General features: G+C 35.0%; 1 protein-coding gene and 1 pseudogene across 1 annotated transcript in view; both read left to right on the plus strand.

Moving 5' to 3' along the window:
- LOC124974039 (prickle-like protein 2) overlaps positions 1–15,999 on the plus strand; it is a 695,630-nt pseudogene that overhangs the window by 177,512 nt on the left and 502,119 nt on the right.
- The window catches only part of Sh3bgrl (SH3 domain binding glutamate rich protein like), a 70,913-nt gene that overhangs the window by 48,850 nt on the left and 6,064 nt on the right, over positions 1–15,999 (plus strand). The window contains exon 2 of the mRNA XM_047537612.1: positions 10,298–10,483. Coding sequence (XP_047393568.1) covers positions 10,298–10,483 — 186 coding nt within the window. The remainder of the gene's footprint in view (positions 1–10,297; positions 10,484–15,999) is intronic.

Raw genomic sequence — 15,999 nt, forward strand, 5'->3', positions numbered from 1 at the left:
TTCTTGAGATGGAGTTTTGCTGTGATTCTCATGTTGGTCTCAAACTCCTGGGCTCAAGTGGCCTTCTTGCCTCAGCCTTCTGAGTACCTGGGAATATTATTCTTTATAAGAGGTTGTTGGCCTTATATGAAAAAATCCATAGAATTATCATGATGCTAAATTGGGAAATATAGTGGAATGGATGTAAAATTTGAAGGTAGGGACATCTTAAATTTGAATTTCAGCCCTTCTACACACTAGTTTTGTGACTGGGTAAATTTTCTTAACCTCTTTGAGTCAGTATTCCAATCTTTAAAATGGAAGTAATATAATTTATGGGAATTATGAATATTAACTGAAATGGTATATGTAATACCTAACTATACCTACTGTCACTTAGTTGGTCTATGCAAATGATACCTATTAAGAAAATCTGACTCCCAGTCTTTTCAGAACACAGCTGCAATCTAAGAGTTTCATGACTTTGGAAATAATTTACTGAGCACTTTCTGATCTTCCAAAATGTCTTTTATTCAGGTGAACCCATAGCTTCTGTAAGATTAAGAGCTCTAAATCTTGTGAAACTTTGAACTTTCATCTTTTGTGTTTTACTTAGAACAGCTGCTATCTCCCTGTTATCAAATATGCTAGCATTTAGGTACTCAGTAGAGTTCTGGAGATGTCTCAGTGCTCAGTCTTTTGATCTGCTTTGTTCTATGATTTACAAGCATTATATAGAAGAATAAGGGGATTTCATGAAAATATTGGTGCAAACATTAATAATCAACACCATTTTCCTGAACTCAAATCCTAGGTAAATGAAATGTATGTAGGCAGAGTACACTCCACTGGTATTAGTACTTTAAGAGTGACAGGAATATAACTGAACAACTGACTAAAACAACTAACTCCTCTAATACATAGAGTTTTCTCTAATCTAGTTTGGAGACTCCATCAATATAATTTGATACATGAAGTTTTTAGTCCAGGGAAATTCCTTTGAAGACATATTTCCAAATAAAGGTTGAACTATGAGAAATACAATCCAGTGAACCTCAGAGATGTATGTATATTACTTTCAAGTAAGTTCCCATAGGAGACTGATTATAGCCATCTGACTTTTCTCAAATGTCCTAGGAACTCTATATTAAAAGTATTTTCAGATTCATAGTATAAAGTAGGAGTTTTAAAAACAGCCATTTTCTTTTTAATTTTTTTGTTCTTTTTAGTTATACATGAAAGTACAAGTATTTTGACATACAGATATGGAGTATAATTTCTCATTCTTGTGATTGTATATGATGTGGAGTTATACTGTCGCATATTCACATATGAATGTAGGAAAGTTATGTCCAATTCATTCCACTGTCCTTTCTTTTCCCATTCTCCCTTCCTTCCCTTCATTTGCCTTTTTCTAATCTAATGAACTTCTATTCTTCACCCCCATTTATTGTGTGTCATCATCTGCCTATCTGAGAGAACATTAGGCCTTTGGATTTTTCAGACTGGCTTATTTCACTTAGCATGATAGTCTCCAGTTCCATACATTTACCAGCAGTACCATAATTTCATTTTTCTTTATACCTGAGTAATATTCCATTGTGAATATATACCACATTTTCTTTATTCATTCATTTCTTGGATGGCATCTAGGTTGGTTGCATAGCTTAGCTATTGTGAGTTGAGCTGCTATAAACATTGATGTGGCTGTGTCACTATAGTATGCTGATTTAAGTCCTTTAGGTATATGCTGAAGAGTGGGTCAAATGGTGGTTCCACCCCAAGTTTCCTGAGGAATCTCCAAACCACTTTCCAGAGTGGCTACACCAATTTGCAATCCCACCACCAGTGCATGAGTGTACCTTTCCCCCACATCCTCACGTTTATTGTTAATTGTATTCTTGATAATTGCCATTCTGACTAGAATGAGATGAAATCTCAGTGTAGTTTTAATTTGAATTTCACTAATCACTATAGATATGTTGAACATTTTTTCATGTATTTGTTGACCGATTATATTTCTTCTTCTGTGAAGTATCTGCTCAGTTCCTTTGCCCATTTATTTCTTTTTCTCATGGATGTGTATTTTAATAAAAATAATTTGGTCAAAATACAAGAAGAGTTTTTTTCATCTCTCCAGTACAATTTTAATAGGATGTTTTGTGTTATAATTCTCTCAACCCTCCCATGTCCATAAGTTTCATGCTAATGCCAAGTTATCAACTTGAAAGGACAAAGGCAGAACTAGTGTGCACGAAGTGGAGGATCTCTGTTTCAGCTGTAGTTACTAATGGAGGAAAACACTATGCAAAGTGGTGGGCACTTGAACAGCCAGAAGCCACCATCTGGCCGCAGGGCCAGGTGTCTGGGACTGGCAGTCAAGTAGGGCTCTGCTTTCCAGCTGCCACATAGCATGCATACCTGAGTTGCAAGCAACCAAAGGAACTTTTAGCTCTGACAGTCCTCTGCCTCATCTTCTTTGTGCTTGCTTAAAGGCTGGGAAGGAGCTGGGTGGCCAGGCATTTCCCACTTTGTTTTGTGGTATCACTTTTCTGACAGCCTGCACCCAGCCACAGATCCATGTGGGTGGGAACAGGGGTTCTGGCTTTCTTTGAGTGGTTTGCCAGTTTTCTGCTCTGTAAGGAACGATTATCTGGTGCCACAAGGGGTAGGTGAGTGGGGAAAGCTGCTCCCCCTGGGCTGGACAACCCAGCAGAGCCAGGTCTTCCATCTGCCCTGATAAGTTAGATTCAGACCTTCACCAGGGCTGTTCCCAGGTGCCTTCCCCACTAGAGGTCCTTTGCCCATTATTCATTGGGTTACTTGTGGGGATTTTTATGTTAATTTTTTGAGTTCTTCATATATCCTGGAGATTAATGTTTTAATTCAGGTGCAGATGGAAAAGACTTTCTCCCATTCTGTAGACTCTATCTTCAGTTTCTTGATTGTCTCCTTTGCAAAACAGTCCTTTCCTTGAGTATAGACTGTACACAGTGACTTGCTCCCAAATATACAATGTGCAAAGGGGAGAAACAGTTCAGAAACTTGATAGCTATCCCACTTACCAAGTAAACAAGTTTAATATCACCAGTAATAACTCATGTTGCTATCATACCCTCTCTGACATGATATGAAGAGAAAGAATGACACTTTTATGTGTTATGGTATTTGTCCCCCAAATACAAAACCCCAGTGCAAATCATCAGAAAAACTGACAAGCCTGACTTTAGAGGCATTACAAAACACCTTACCAGTACTCCTCAAAACTGTCAAGGTCATGGATAACAAGTCTGAGATACTGTCATGGACCAGAGTAAACTAAGGAGACATAATGACTAAAAGTAATGTGCTATCCTGAAAGGGAATAGAAAGAAGGCATTATTGGAAAAACTTGTGAAATTTGAATAGGCTGGAGTTTAGTTAATAGTATTGTACCAGTGTTGATTTCATAGCTGTGACAGATGTACCACTGGGAGGTAAGAAGTCAACAATAGGGATAACTGGGTGAGGGATGTTTAGGAACTTTGCATTATATTTGCAAATTTTCTGTAAATCAAAAATTATTCCAAAATTAAAGTTCATTCAAATTAAAAGCTAAATAAGCAGTTTGATGGCACTAAATTTAAAACAAAATTATAGACTCAATAAGTATTAAGTATTTTTTGTGTCAAGCTCTGGAGAGGCAGAGAAGCAAAAGGTGTGGCCCCTATAAGTACATACTTATAAGAAAAAAACTGTGTGTGTGTGTGTGTGTATGTATCTGTGTGTGTGTGTGTGTGTGTGTGTGTGTGTGTGTATGTGGTTCGATACTATCTGCAATTTTAGGCACACACTAGGGACCTTGGAACATATCTCCTGTGGATAAAGAGGGACTATTGTTCTATTTGATTAAATTCCAAACTGGGTAATACAGACCATAGGAAGTTAATAGGAGAAGATGGAATGGCCACTGAAGGTGTCATAGAAGGATTGAACCTGAATGAATAGGTTAGAATGGCATCAGTGGAGAGAGGTTACAGCATTAGTCTCTCTTTCTTCTTAAACAAATATCTTTATTTTGTGCAAAGTTTAGTTCAGTACTAACATAAGTATTGGAGATTTCCTCTTGGAATTATCTGGGGGGTAGAACTTTTCCTATCCCTTTATTATATGATCTTATTTTAAAATGTATATAGAAACAATTTTAGACAAAATCTTAAAAGCAGACAAACTTCACTGTCTTCCTCACGTGCTTCTCTTCAGGCAGCCCTCCCTCCACTCCAAATATCCATACGCTGCCCTTTGTGTGAACTCCTAAGTAATGAATCAGTAATGGTTAAGAATTTCTGGCATCAGTACAGTAATTACATTTTAGAACAGAATGATACTCCTTGTTTCACAGTGTTCTAGATCTATATAAGCCACTTCAGGAAGGAATGAGAGATGGAGTAAAGTGCATTCTGATTCTGGAAAAAAGTGTGTACAGAGATGAGTTCCAAATAAGAAACAGCTAGATGACTAACACAATTCAAAACCGATCTCTCATGGTCAAGAAAAGCCTTTTCAACCCAGAGACTGCACATGATCATACTTTCTTTAATATGACCATTTTAATTCACAGCTCTACTTTCTTGTTTTCCACACTAGAACATATTTTTGAAATTACTTAGCCCTTAATATTTATTTAGAATTGGTATTGCAGATATGACTTTGGTAGAAGTGCACCTAAAAAATAGGTAACAATAATGGTAAAGCATTTTTCTTTTTGTGGAAATAGAATAGTGAACCTTAATTGTTCTCATGCTGCCACACCTTGGAACATCCATCAGGAAATTTCCAGGGAGCTAGAAGTGGCGGTAGGAGACAAATAGGAAAATTCTGAATAGTCATCTTAACTCACACTTATTTCTTAATGGTAAAGCTGTATGAGTTACAGGTTTATGTGACTTATTGTGACCAAAGAATTTTTTAAAATATTGCTGAACAGACAAGCTGAAAATAAGCAGTTTTTACTGTGATTGTGCACTTAGATTAAAAATAGGAAGCCAGTGGCTTAAGGCTTTAGGGCAATTTTTATTTAAAAAACACACTCGGATCTCTCTGGCTAATAGAGGACTTCACAAGCAGCAACGTTTCACTAGACTAGTACCAGACATACTAAACAGGGTTTTAGTTTTGATTTTCCTTTTAGGTGCATTTTGTAAGTGGATTATTAAAAGACTGAAAAGGCAGCTGTACGTGCTGTTTGTTTAATCTTCTTCCACCCTATTGTTAAATTCTTAAGCACAAGCTAGACAAAGATAGGCCTATTATTTTTCTAAAAAGTGAAGTGGGCCCTTCCAGGGCAGCATTTGAAATAAACAGAAACAACAACAGGAAGTCTGTATATCTGCATTTCTCATTGAGGAATTTGACTGGGTCACACATTATAACCTGTTCAAAGAAGAAAAAAATATAGACCCATATGATTATTTATTCATTTATAAACTTGAATTATATGTAATAAGTTTAGTAGCAGAAGTTATGAGAAATGATTTAGAAACTTTACAAGTTTATTTTGGAAAACCACATGTTATTCTTCTACTACCGTATGCTGTCACCTTTGTGAACTCAGTGTTTACATCAGGCCAGTTTTACTAAACTGTTTGTGTGGTGGGGGTGCAGGGAATTGAACCTAGGGCATGGAGCATATTAAGCAAGTTCTCTAACACTGAGCTATATTCATAGCCCTTTCTTTTAAAATTTAGTTTTGATACGTCTCCCTAATTTTCCCAGGGTGACCTTGAGCTTTTCATTTTCCTGCCTTAGCCTTCTAGGTAGCTGGGTTTTAATCTTTACCTTTCACTAAAAGTATAAATTACTTGCAACACAGATGGAGGATTTAGCATCTGTGCTTAGCTTAGTCTAAGTGGGATTGCTAACAGCAATAAATGCTTGCTCTCTGTTCTCTCATTGACTTTGTTCTTCATTGGGCCCCTCTTACTTAACCACCTAGCATTGTTACCTTAGCTTCAGTTTTAAATACCATGTTGTAATTGAACTTTTAAATATGTCTTAGTCTAATCTTACCCCCCAGGTTGTAATATTGGGGAGATATATCTGGTATTTTTCTTTACACATTACAGGGAACCTAGGAAAAATTTGGGGGTACCATTAAAGAAGCACCCAAGAAATACTGTTAATTACTAAGTACAATTTTCGACTGTCATTTAGATCATAGTCATAACCTCTGTTGTTCATTTAAGTGTCTGTAGAGAAAATGTGACAGGTTGATTATAAAATAAGTCAAGAATCTTAATTTGATTAATTGTTTTGTGGTAGGTTGGCACTTTTCTTTCAGGCAAATGATCTCTTCTTTTCCCCTTTGAAGTATTATTAGTAAAGTTTTTTTTTTTCTTCATTTAGTATTTGGAACATTCATACCAGTACTTTCCGAAGCAGAAACCTTGTCAGTCTCTTTTCTTTAAAACAAACTTGACCCTTGGCATGAAAGACGCAGAACCTATTGTAGTTTGTTGGAATATGGTGGTTTCTTTTAAGCAACAATTTTTCAATAGCTCAGCTCTTTATCTTTGGAGGGAAGAATATCTTGAATCTCAAACCTGATGTGGGCAGAAATGACTTGACATTCTTCAGGTGGAGGTAAGGGGTGTAGTTTATTCTTTGAAAAAGATTGACTTAGATTACTGGACAGTGCCATTGTCCATTTGCAAATGGATTTGTGTGTCCAAAAGTTTATCAAAAACCTTTTAGCTCCAAAGTCATTTTTTATTTGTTCTTTTTAGATATATATGACAGTAAAGTTTATTTTGACATATTTATACAAACAGAGTATATCTTATTCTAATTTTGATCCCAGTCTTGTGGCTGCACATGATGTGGAGATTCATTGTGGTATACATTGAGGTACATAGCAAAGTTGTGTCAGATTCATTCCTCTGTCTTTCTTATTCATGCTACATGAAATAAACTGAAGTTATTTTTGTAGGAAATTTAAACTACATTCCTTAGCTAACCCTTTTGTCATCCATTTTTTTATTTGTTCATAGCAACATGTGATTTTTAGTCATATCTATTCATTGTGTCATTTTATTTTAAGTTCCATTAGGGAAATTAGAAAATTATTTACCATCAGTAGATGCCTACTGTCAGGGAGTTTTGTGGAGAACATGTGTCTATAGATGTATCAAAGAGGCAGTAACTCTTTATATATAAAATAACCCTTCTCGGAAAAGAAAATTTGTGAAAGTTTGTACTTACAAGTATGATCAAGTTATATTTCCTGAAAAGTCAAAGCTGAACAAATGTTTGTATTTGACTGGTCAGATATATTAACAAATTATGATTATGGCCTATTCTGTTCAGCCATAGACAGATCTAGAATATTTTAGCAAGCATGTGTTACTGTTGTCAGGTAATCTCAGAGCATGAGAGAAATCCTTGTGGTACAGAGGGTAAAGATATCAGTGAAGGTGTACAATCATACTGATGATACCAGGCTGGGCCACCATCTTAACACAGTGTTCTCAACATAGCAAGCATTAAGTAAAGTGGGATAGGCCTCAAAGAGTCCTTTATTATCTTAAAGGTCTTTTGCCCTTTGTTCACATAAACATGATAGGTGATATTCTTCCAGGGTCATATAGAATTTTTAGTGTATTAGCTACCTTAACTCTAAAATAATCCCCCGAAAAATTTGGTGGAATGCTGGGTTCCTGAAAGTATCATATCAGTGGAACATCTTTATATCTATGCAAATTTGTAAATATGCTAATGAATGAAAATTACTTGACACATTTCATACTGACTGAATTCCCCTGCTCTAAGGTTGAAATTACCAATTTAATTGAACCTTCCAGCAAGTGTACTAATTCACTAGACACTGAAAATTTTACACTATTTTCAAAATGCAAAGGAAATATATGTTATATTTAGGAATGAAAGTTTATTTGTATATGCCAATGAGGAAATAACATTCCCATTAGCAAAATTACCTAGTAGCAAATTATGCTGAATTATTGCTTATCTTTTTTTCCTTTCTTATTTTTTTCTTTTTTGGTACATATGACAGTAGAGTATATTTTGACATATTATACATACATGGATTATAATTTATTCTAATTAGGATCCCATTCTGTGTTTAAACATGATGTGGAGTTACATTGGTCCTTTCTTTATTCATATATATACATAGGAAAGTCCTGTTAGATTCATTCTACTGTCTTTCCTTTTCCCACCTCACTCCCTTCCCTTTATTCCCCTTTGTCTAATCTAATGAACTTTGGTTCTGCCCCCCACCCCTGCATTGTGTGTTGGCATCCACATATCAGAGAGAACATTCAGCTGTTGGTTTGGGGGGATTGGCTTATTTTTAAAGAAGTATATTCAATATTCTGATTAAATAATCTTTACAAATTCCAGTTTCTGTTGGAAGAACTTGAGAATTTTTTCAACCTGGAGTTAAGAGATGAGAAAAAGAACTATTTACCCACAATCACAAGCAACTTGTACAAAAATACAACCTCTGTGTGCATGTATACATATGTTGGGGGAGTGGGAGGTGTAAATCCCAGAGAGCGGGGCTTGACTTTGAATTTCATTCATTCTTTTTTTTTCAATACTGCGGATTGAACCCAGGGGTGCTCTACTGCTAAGCTACACACACAGCCTTTTATTTTTAAGACAGGCTCTTGCTAAATTGATAAGACTGACCTCAAGCTTGCAATCCTCCTCCTCAGCCTCCTGAGTCATTAGAATTATAGGCCTGTGCTACCATACCTGGCACCTGTGAGATTTTTAATTTTGCATTTTGATTCCCATGGACAGGACCAATTCTTTACATATAATTTAATCTTTTTTTGGAATCAAAGATTAAACCCAGGGGTACTTAACCACTGAGCCACAACCCCAGACCTTCTTATTTTTTATTTTGAGACAGGGTCTCCCTAAGTTACTTAAGGCCTCGCTAAATTGCTGAAGCTGACTTTGAACTGGCAATCCTCCTGCCTCAGCCTCCTGAGTTGCTGGGATTACAGATGTGTGTACCATGCCGGGCTTGATTTAATTTTGAATGCTTCTATTTCATGTGTCTTTTGTGTGACTCCATGAAGAAACTTGCTTACTGATCTCTGTGGCTTGGGAATTTTATGTAATGGTTTTTAACATGGGCAAATTATCATACATAGGTGAATGCAGTTTCTCTAGAAATGGACAACAGAAGAGAAACCTAACTGAAAAGAATTAATTTTATTATTTTCAAAACTCTCTCCTAGATATGATCCAGTTTAAAAGTAGCATGGATAAATATACAAGTATACAAGTATCTTAGCAGCACATTGGGCTAGTTAGTGGCATAGGTATGTTCCAAAATTAGTCTATAGGCAGGCTTAGTTCTTATATTTTTATTCTGTTGCTGTTCTGCACAATAAAAATGAGACTTAGATGACTCAGGTTTGTGTTATTCTCAGGGAAAGATTTATTTCTGACGAGTATATGATACTCATTAAGGTGGTAAATAAACTGAGGTCATTTTTTGTAGACATTTGACAAGGGCTGAAACTAAGACATGCTTGTAGGAAATGTGAAAATATAGCTTCCCACTATACACACTTTTGAATTAACTGCACTTCTTTCAGTTATTGATATGTATCAGCTAGATTTGTTTTAGCATTATTAGTTATGGGGATTTTCAGTGGGAAAAAGGAAGTGAAATTGATGAAAGGACCTGCTTAAAGTTGCTCAACCCACTTGTGAGATATCATTTACAAGACAGTAAATAAAAGCAGGTGCAGTGGAACATGTTTATAATCCCAGCAGCTCAGGAGGCTGAGGCAGGAGGATTGTTAGTTCAAAGCCAGCCTCAGCAATTTAGCAAGGCCCTGAGCAACTCAGCAACACCCTGCCTCTAGATTTAAAAAAAAAATACAAAAGAGGGCTAGGGATATGGCCCTAGATTCAATCCCCAGAAGCAAAAAAAAAAAAAAAAAACCAAAAGTACAACAACAACAGAACTACTAAATAAAAGGTAAAATGATGTACCCCATTTGTGTACAATGAATCAAAATGCAGTCTGTAAAACATTAAAAGATAAATTAAAAAATGTTTTGAGAAATAAACACCTAAGAGAATAAAACGACTGTTCTATGTGTTGAAAAAAAAAGTATAAATAAATAAATAAAGGGAAAAAAGTAAAAATGTATTTCTGTGAAACCATAAATTTTGGTCCATGTTTGAATTCATTTCTGTCTTCTCATAAACATCAAAGTTTCTCAAATTAGAAAAATAATAACAACAAAAACTGTTTGCTCAGAAGTGTGGTTTCTTTTCCTTTGTGTCCTAGATTAAGAAGAAACAGCAAGATGTTCTTGGTTTCTTAGAAGCCAACAAAATAGGATTTGAAGAAAAGGATATTGCAGCCAATGAAGAGAATCGGAAATGGATGAGAGAAAATGTACCTGAAAATAGTCGACCAGCCACAGGGTACCCCCTGCCACCTCAAATTTTCAATGAAAGCCAATACCGTGGGGTAATGAAACAATTTAAATTATTGTTTATAAAAATAGGTTACCTTAAATCTATACTGTTCCTTTCACCCTCATATCTAAATCTCATATAGTCATTTCTCCTGCATACAGTTATTTGCCCACTGCATTCATACTAAGCAACTACATTATGATGACTTAGAGTAAGAAGCAAATGTTTGAATCATCCACAGAAAATACCTAATAAATACAGACTTTAGACATACAGTTGGCTTTACATTTCTTCATCTTAATTCCACCCAGAACAATTATACTGTTTCTATTGTGTCTATGGTAATGTCTTTGAAAATAAGTTAGGTACTTTAGTTATTTAGATTAAACGTAGTTGGAAAGAGGAATATCATTTTTTCTACTTAAAGCTAGTAATACTTGCCTTTTGATATCATTAATTAATTTGCAAAAAATTTTAAGTGAGTTCATTGAAATCATACAAGGAATGAGAAAAGCAAAACATTTGAGTTTTTACTCTAATTTAGACTTTGAAGTTTATCATCTTATTCAATCTTCATATTAGCTACAGAGTAGTTGCTTTCATCCTTATTTTCTGTCCTTTAAATTTAAGTAGTTTCCATAGCCTATGGCCATTCTAGGCACTGTGACAAGTACAAGTATAAATAAAATAGTTTCTTCTTTTGAGGAGGTCATTGGGAGTAGAATGCAGAAAAAAAATGCACAAAAAATTTATAGTGGTTATGAAGCCACGTACATGTGGTAGCATGATACAAAAACATATATAAGGGTTATACAAACTTGGAGTAAAGAAATATTTACATTGCTAGGTCCTTAGGTTTAGCATGTGTGAGGAAGAAATGTTTTTAAAGACACCAGTCTAAATCTTCTACTTCATAGATATGAGTGAGAATGACACTTTTTGGTAGAGAGACTTTTGTGTGCCACTTCAGAGCATCTAGATGAGGAATATGACAAAAATGGAAAAAATTATTTGGACAAAGTATTTTCTCTATTAGTGAATTTGTCAGTTCTAAAAGTAGCATGGGGATTTCATTTGCTGCTGCAAATAAGGGCCAAGGTGCAAAGACATACTCTATAGATAGTGATAGCACTTAGAATATTCTCTTGAATAATGAAATTTATTTGCGACTTGAATTTAAATTTTGTATATATTTGAAATTTTTACAAACCATTGAATTTCAGGAACTGGACAAGGCTTCAAGTTCATCCAGTTCAGTGTAAGCCAACGTGTTGTTCTGACCTCTCCATTTTAAAAAATTTTAATATTTTTTAAAAGTTCACACATAAATTTGTATATATTTATGGGGTACCATATAAGATTTTTGATACATGTATACATTATATCACATTCAAACTAGGGCATACATCTCTTTCTCCTTGTATTATCATTTATTTCTGTTGAAAACATTCAAAATCATTTATTTTTTGGTCATGTAATTTGTCATATGTATAAATTATGTTGACCATAGTCCCTAAAATACGAATACATTGCTTGTGTCATTTTATATTAATATTTAAATTATAGTTAATAGAGTTGACTTTTAAAGTTTTCTATGCATTTTAACACATGCATGGATGTGTGTAAGCAGTATCCCAATCAAGATACAGAACCATTCCCCAAACTCTATAATGCCATCCCTTTATAAAAGCTACACACTTTGTTTGCCCCTAACCCCTGTCAAACACTGATCTATTCCCATCACTATAATTTTGTCTTTTTGTGAAGGTCATAAATTGCCAAGGACTCATGCCTGGGCCATTAATTAAGAAACTGGAGAAGGGGCAATGGGGGATGAAGAAAAGACAAACAGACACACATAGAGACTAAATGGTGGGGCCAGATGGTTCAGCCAACCCCTGATGGGGGAAGACTGACCCAGAACTAGCTCAGGGTGTTTATTGTATAGGTTTCATCAAAAGATTATTTGTGGAAAGTTTCAGCAAATCAGGCAATCTGAAGGACACAGGACTGATGATACATTAGGGTCATCTTGTTTTGCTCAGAATTCTCTATTTCAGGGTGTTCGTCTCTGAACTCAAGGTCTTGACTGATCACTGCCGTGTGCCTTTGGACATAGCCACCCTGGGCCTGCATCACCTTAGCAACTGGGAAATCTTGATCTGCACTTTTGCACAGGCAGCTTTCAGTGCTTCACAGCCACAAGAGAGTCAGAGACCACCACTTTCCATAATAAATGAATTCATACAGTGGGTAAACTTTTGAGACTGACCTCTTTCAGTCAATTTAATGTATTTTAGATCTATCCAAGTCATTAAATTTATTAATAGTTTTTTTTCCTTTGTATTGCTGACTAGTATATGATTACACAAATTTAACCACAGTTAATTTAACCCCTACATATTGATCAGTATTGTCACTGTTTCCAGATTTTGGCAATCATGATTATAGCTGCATTAAACATTTATATTCCTTTTTGGGGGTATGTGGTACCATGGTTTGAACCCAGGTAACCATTGAGCAATACCCCTAGCCATTTTTATTTTTTTATTTTGAGACAGGTCTTGCTAAGTTGCTTAGAGCCTCACTATGTTGCTGAGGCTGATGTTTCATTTGTGATCCTCCTGTCTCAGCCTCCCAAGTCACTGGGATTATAGACGTGCACCACCATGCCTGACATTTTTGTATGAATACTGATTTTCATTTGTCAAGGGTAAATTCTAAGGAATTTGCCTCATGTAATTAAATTTTAAATTTATAAAACTGTCAAAATGTTTTCAAATTGACTGATCCATTTTGTATTCTCATGAATATGATCATTCCTGATACTCAGTAATACTCTCAACTTTTGGTTTTGTCAGTTTTTCTTTGTTTTGTGGTTTGTAGTGCTGAGGATCCAAAGGCCATACACAAGTTAGGCCAGTGCTTTACCACTGAGCTACATTCCCATCACTAATATCATTTATAAAAATCAAAATAAAAGATGTATCCTGATGGCTCTTGGAATTTTTTTTTGCAATTTAGTAACTTTAATTGATTTATTTTTATTTTTGCCAGCACAGACATATATCTGTAATAGAAATAATTATACGCATTTACAGACTTAAACATTTTGATAATTCATTACCATATAAGAAATAGTGGTAGCATTTCATTAGTTTCTTAGGAGTTGGAAGGAAATAATCCTGAGCTACCTCAAAAGGAAAACAGTAGCTAAAATATAATGTTACTAATTTTAGGTTACTGCAGTTTTCTTTAAAGAATTGATAAGACATTGCCATTTCTATGTGAAAACAGTTTGACTTGAAAGCCAAAACCATTGTAATTCATTACCATATAAGAAATAGTGGTAGCATTTCATTAGTTTCTTAGGAGTTGGAAAGAAATAATCCTGAGCTGCCTCAAAAGAAAACAGTAGCTAAAATATAATGTTACTAATTTTAGGTTACTGCAGTTTTCTTTAAAGAATTGATAAGACATTGCCATTTCTATGTGAAAACAGTTTGACTTGAAAGCCAAAACCATTGTAATTACATTTTAAAAAGTTAAAATAAATCCCACAATAACTGCCATGAATAGGTAAGATTTATTTACATATTCCAAGGATAGACATAACAAAACAATTACATTGAGCAGCCAAAATGAAAAATATGAATATCTTATGAAGAATCATAAAGGTAAGTTTGGGGATCCTTTATTTATTTATTTTCTTCCCAGGTATCAAACCCAGAGCCTTATGCATGCTAGTCAGATACTCCACCACTAAGCTATATCCCCAACCCTTGGCATCCATTCTTTTATTTATTCATTCTTTTTAGTTATACATGACAATAGAGTTCATTTTGATATAATTATAAAAGCATGGAATATAATTTGTTCTAATTCAGTCCCTAGTGCTTTCCCTTCCCCTTCCCTGTCTCTCCCCCTATTCCCTTCCATCTACTCTACTGATCTTTCTGCTATTTACTTATATTTTTAAAATTAGTGTCTTTTGGATATACATTATGGTAAGATTCACTGTGGTATATTCATATATATACATGCGAATATTATGTCGGATTTATTCTACTGTCTTTCCCTAGCCCATCCCTCCTCCCTTCCCTTCATTCCCCTTTTTCTACTCTATGAATCTTCTGTTATTTTTGTTGCCACCCCTCCTAATTTTGGATTAGCATCCACATATCAGAGAAAATATTCAGCATTTAGCTTTTTGGGACTTCTTTATTCCAATTAGCATGATAGTCTCTAGTTTACCCATTTAGTAGCAAATATCATAATGTCATTCATCTTTATGTCTGAGTAGTACTCCATAGTATATATATACCACGTTTTCTTTTTCCATTCATCTGTTGAAGGGCACCTAGGTTGACTCCATAGCTTAGCTATTGTGAATTGTGCTGCTATAAACATTGATGTGGTTTAATTTGCATTTTGCTTAATGGTTAATGGTTTTAAACGTCTATTCATGTGCTTATTTTCATCCTTATAGCCTTTTAAGTGTATGTTCGGTTAATTTACTTACTTTGAATTGAGCTGTTTATTTTATTACTGTTTGAATTTGTGAGTTTTATTTATTCTGGGTACAGTTTTTTCTATGTATGCACTTTTCAAATATTTTTCCCAACTGTAACTCATTTTTTTATCTTCTAAACAGTGACTTTCACAAAATATTTTTAAGAAATTCTTACTACTCTGAAATGAATTCAGAATATGATTAAAATTACTCTCCAGTGGTTTGTTGGTGTGGGGTCCAAATATTTAGAGGCTGTCATTGGCTCAAGAAACTCTGAACTTCTCAGATCCTCCAAATATCCAGGAAATAAAAAGTATGTGGAATGAACTTTACAATTGGTATTGGTGAGGCACTCTCTAGAGAAACCAGCAAATAATGAGATTTTTTTCAACTTTAGTAAATCAGCCCAAATTCCAGGCTTCTTCCTATATGCTTAAATATGCAATTGTCCAAATGTAGACAATGACTATTTCTAAGTATGTTTACCATTGATTATAAGTCATATTCAAATTTAGGCAAGTCTACTTATTAATTTTGGAAAAGTTAGTTTGGTAGTTTACAGGATGACAGTGGGAAGCCTAACCAAACTCAGTTATGTGAGGCTTCTCTTGGATCCCTAACACAGAATCTTCTTAGTGTTTTTGTTGTTCTTCTGGTCGTATCTCACGAACATCTCATTCCCCTCGCCAAAACATAACACAGACTCACTCTTCTTGTGGTCTTTGGCATTAAGAGGTAATATTTGGTCTAGCGTGGAATCAGAGAAAATCTTCACCTCAGTGACTAATGGAAGAGAAGTATGTAGAACTGGAACAACGGTCTCCCACCAGAAATAATCTCTTGCTGGCAAATAGTTTACTAGTTTGGGTGGTGGAAGAAGCTGCAAGCAGATACAAATTCTGCGTGATATGGAACAAACCCTGCTGCAATTTCTGCCCCAAAGAACAGAGATTGAGAAACCTTTCTCTTTACTATTCCTTCCAGAATTCTAGCATTATGGAAGTTAACCCGTGGATCTAATGAGATACTTGATCCTGTCAGCCAGTTAGGTTATT

This window comes from Sciurus carolinensis, unplaced genomic scaffold (assembly GCF_902686445.1).
Source record: "Sciurus carolinensis unplaced genomic scaffold, mSciCar1.2, whole genome shotgun sequence".
Taxonomy (NCBI): domain Eukaryota; kingdom Metazoa; phylum Chordata; class Mammalia; order Rodentia; family Sciuridae; genus Sciurus; species Sciurus carolinensis.